General features: G+C 31.2%; 1 protein-coding gene across 1 annotated transcript; it reads left to right on the top strand.

Annotated features, from left to right (window-relative positions):
- Positions 1–1414: 1414 nt before the first annotated feature.
- Positions 1415–3312, top strand: Spindly (spindle apparatus coiled-coil protein 1 spindly). The gene has a single exon (XM_088230445.1). It carries the CDS (start codon positions 1707–1709, stop codon positions 3159–3161), a length of 1455 nt encoding a protein of 484 aa, XP_088086571.1. The 5' UTR covers positions 1415–1706; the 3' UTR covers positions 3162–3312.
- Positions 3313–4772: the final 1460 nt, after the last annotated feature.

Below are 4772 nucleotides of genomic sequence, written 5' to 3'. Positions count from 1 at the left end.
GTAAATAATTTGAATTAGTCCGTACCATGTGATAACAAAATCAATTGTTTTACTTAAATTACAAATTTAAAACTTTCAATTAAATTGATTTATCCAGAGAATCACTTTGTGAAGCGCCCTGGTGGTATTAAATTACGAAAATGATGTTATATAAGCTATTTATAATAATTATAATGAACTTTCACCAAGAATTTTCATTAATGAAATATAATTTTTTGGTAATACATTATTATTTAAAAAAAAAAAAAAAATGACGAGAGCCTCCTTATTATATTTAAATTTAAACATTAATAGAATATTATATTGCCTGTGCAAATAAACGAACATGAGATGATAGATAGGTAGTACGCACATCTAAAATAATGAGAGTTATCGGTTTTAATTTAGCTTTTAGTTAGTTAAATAATAATAATCTTGCTCCATAAATAAACTTTTCTAAAATTTTGTACCCGTAATGTTTACGGTGTCATTAACATTTATATAAATGAATTTTCTTTACCTACATTAATTTGGAGAAATAGGTACGTAAGTAGTGCAAATATTTGGTTGACTGAGGTTTTGTCAATGTATTTTATTATCATTACTTGCTACAGGGGAAAAGAGTATGGTAGTTTGTAGGTAACTCATTAAAAGTAGTTTTTTTATCATTCCTTACCTGGAAATATCATGTTTACGTAGCTGCGACAATTGTATTATGGTAAACTATAAATTATTATTTCACGAAGATTACTATACTACTTTTAAATGGTTGGGTATAGCGAAAATACACAATGATGGTAACATTATTTTGACACGAGGATTGATGACGGTTAGCCAATGTAATGAAGTTTAACTAATCCCTAGCACTAACCCATACCAACATAATAATATTTTGAATGTTGAATGAATGATTAATTTGAATTATTATTACATGAACGCATGTTTTCTGTTTTGCCAATTACATTGTTGAGGTACAATAAAAACATGATATTTGTTGTTTAGAAATTTAGATGTCAGTATCGGTGGGGCATTCATCATTTGTGTTGCTGATGACATCTATGAATGAGAAATTAAAATAATCGATCATCGTCGGTAACCAACTATAACTAGTCGGTATTTAAGGTCCCTGCTAGACAATTATTTTTTAAAAATGATTTCATCATTTCATAAATTTATAATTAATAATTATTAAAAACAAACCAATAATTGTTTTAAAATCAAACTGTAATGGTTGTAATGTTCATAAGTGTATGTTTTAGGATTGGATATATCATTTCGGTTTTTATTTTATTTCATTCGGATATAGAAATATATAAGTCAAAAAGTAATATTTCATTGAACTAACATGAAATGTATACATATAATAAATGTATCCTTTTTATGAACTGTATTAACTTATTAAACTATCTTTTTATTTTTCATCTACCGTATCCTGTAACGGCTAACGGCCTACTCGTTTGATGTTTGACATTTAAAAAACTGAAACGTAAACGGCTGTTCTTGTTAAGCTACAAGTTTTATTTATATAATTTTACATTAGATAGTTGGAATTAAGAATAACTTTCTGGTATTAGTGAATTCGTGTAAGAAATTTTGGTTTTGCGTATAAACATAAAAAAATCAAGCGTAACCACTAAAACTTCTTCGAATTGTTTGTCGTCTTGAATGATGAACAGTATTAAAACCTAATTGAGTTCATAAGTTCTTAATACACTGTAAAGTTCACTATGGAAAATTCTAATGGCTCGTTATCGCTCGAGGAAGTTTCCGAAAAGTATTTATCTCTTAAGAATCGACATGAAAACCTTTGTAAACTTTACGATTTGTCGCAACAGGAACTTCATGACATTAAAAGAAACCAGCAGTGTGTCGTCGAGCTTAAGGACCATTTAAGTTCAGAAATCGACGCGCTGCAGAAGAACGAGCTCAAAATAAAATTAGAATGGACAGTCAAATGTAAATCTTTACAAGACGAGATGGACCAGTTAAGAGATGAAAAGTGGAAGGATGCTGAAAATTTCACCAATACAATCGACACTCTGGAGTGTCAAATCAAAGAGCTGAAACAAAGTAAGGCTTTTCACACAACAGAGCAGGTGGTCAGCCAGCTGGATAATACTAAAGTCATAGAAGAACTTCGATCGTACGAAGAAGAAATTGCTAATTTAAAAGACACTAATTCTGAGTTGAAGAAACAGCTCTCAGAGTTAGTCAACAGTTCCGAGATGCATAAAGCTGAAGTAGAATCGTTTAAGGAGCAAATTGAGTGCCTCAAGAGTAATTTAGACGCCAAGAAACAGGAAGTGGCGCAATCTACAGACATGCTGCACTCGGCTCAAGAGGAACTATGCACTGCCAATGGAGAACTGCAACACCTTAAAACGCAAAGTAGCACATTCGCTGTGAAAGGCAACTCCTTATTTGCGGAAGTCGACGACAAAAGACAGGAAATGCTGAAAAGTTTATCGCAGATGAAAGACAAGGTGTATCAGTTAAATCGTGAACTCGTAAGTAAACAGGCTGAAGTTGATTCTCTTTTGTGCGAGAAGAAAACACTATGGGAAGAGTACGCTGGGCAATCGAATCACCACGACGCTGCGTTCACTCGGGCGTACGAACGCCGCATAACCGATCTCGAAAAACAAACTGATCAACTCAACAGAGAAATTGCGCGTTGGTTTGATAAGAACATCGATCCTAACTCGTCAGAAGCTGCTCAATGGTTGAGCGGAGTAATGGAATACTATAGAAAAGAAAACATCCGTTTGACCAATGAGTTCAACATGGCCAGTGTGAACAATTTATCAGCTGAACAGAAGATTCGGGAATTTCAAAGACAGATTGTGACATGGAGAACGAAAGCCATAGAATCTCACGCTGCTGCTTCTGAATTGGAAACCAAATTGCAGCTTGCGGAACGGACATTGCAGAACACTACCAATTTCAACTCTACGGCAGTTGAAACTGAGCTATCAAAACCACCCCAGATCAAAACGCGAATGGTAAAACCTGTGGAAGAAATCGATATTTCACTGAGAGAGGGTTTTAGGGAAATAAATGTCAGCGCTATTAAGATGCTTAATATGAATGAAAGTATTAAATCAAAGGAAAATGTGAAGCCTGGCATTTTGACTTCAGCTAGTACAGAAAACAGAGTTCCGAAAAAAACTTCCTTCAAATGATCTATTCTTTAAGTAGTAATGATTTTTGTATTTGCATATTTTATTACCTTTTTACAAATGAATATACTAAGTACATACTATACTCAATCCAATAGTGTGTTATAATAATTTAAAAAAGAAATGGAAAACATAAATATAACCGTCATATCAACAAGGCAATTTTTTTTGAGAAGGGAATATGAAAGTCTAGACTTTTACAAGACTTATGACCTGTCTTTGGCTGGTTTAAGCGATTACATTTTATGCTGTTTAACATAAACTATTCTGCTTATAAATATAAAAATTTCTTCCAGACTTTTTTTTCCAATTTTATTTACAAGATCATGAGCCCTGTAAATGTCTAGCCTTCCATATTCCTTTCTCGAAAATTGTACTGTATTTCTATTAGTACGTCAATCTTGATAACTCCTTAGGGGGTGGAATCCAGTCCATGTATACAACATTTAGATTTGCTCAAAATATTTCAAGGAAAAAGCTTATACTTATTTTGATTATTAATAAATAAATACTTTTTCTAATTTACCTAAAATATCACAAATATTTATACATATTTTTTTTATTAAATTTTAAAACAACATTAAGGCTGTAGTCTGGTAAAACAAACGCAAAATTTGGAAATTATACGATTTTGCCATTTTGAAACAAATGTTTTTTTTTTAATTGTGCAAAAAAAAAAAAAAAAAACAAATTAGATAAAAACAATATTTTTAAAGGTATTTCTGTTAAAAAATATACTGAAAAGTTTTATGTAACTAAAATATAACGACTTTTAGACCGGCAGATTACGCCATTTCAAATCAAGACTAAACTAACTAAACTTAGGTATCTGGGATCTTAATAAAGACTAATACCCGTATGCAGAGACAAACCTTAAGGTGAGGGAAGTACATTCTATTGTCTTCACCTTCGGGTTATTCTTTGCATTTGAAATTAGAATGTACTTTCCTCACCTTAAGTTTTGTCTCTGTATATGGGCATTAGTATTGAACTAAAATTTGTTCTAAATTGAACATGAAAGTGGCCTAAGCCAAATTATATATTTTTTTGTTTTGAAAAGAAATACAAACATTTTTGTGAAATTTTCCTTTATTTCTACTTAAAATTATGCCTTCGGTAATACTTAAAAAAAATAAAATTATTGAAATCTTTAGTTGAAACCTTTTTTTATATAATTGTATTCTCTTTTTTTGAAAAAAGAAGATAATTCTGGTTGTAATATTCAATTTAAATCAATATCTTATTGACTTTTTTGTGACCTTCAGACCAGTCCTTACTGAAAACGATTAAACGAAAACACAATTTTAAGTAAAAATAAAGGAAAATGTCACAAAAATGTATGTAATTTAAAATGCTTGTATTTCTTTTCAAAATCAAAAAATTAAAATTTGGTCATATAAATTTGGATATTTCATATTTCCATCCATTGAGGTATATAACTAGAGTAAACATGGGCGTTTGAAATATGGTACCTCACCCTGCGGCCAATTGACATATGTTTGATGGAATGTACTTTAGTCTGTTGCGAGCATTCTCCGGCTACTTTTGAACCTTTGTCTCCTCGCAATTACTTAAATGTCCATAAATGTACGCTAAGATACAGCACAAATCGAT

This window comes from Micrasema longulum, unplaced genomic scaffold (genome assembly GCF_059751315.1).
Source record: "Micrasema longulum isolate JH-2025_06_02 unplaced genomic scaffold, ASM5975131v1 h1tg000767l, whole genome shotgun sequence".
NCBI lineage: Eukaryota > Metazoa > Arthropoda > Insecta > Trichoptera > Brachycentridae > Micrasema > Micrasema longulum.
Note: the sequence above shows the minus strand (reverse complement) of the source record. Positions and strands in the feature narration are given on the sequence as shown.

Excerpts from the sequence above, each read along its gene's own strand:
- Spindly (XM_088230445.1), top strand. The coding sequence starts at position 1,707 with ATGGAAAATTCTAATGGCTCGTTATCGCTCGAGGAAGTTTCCGAAAAG.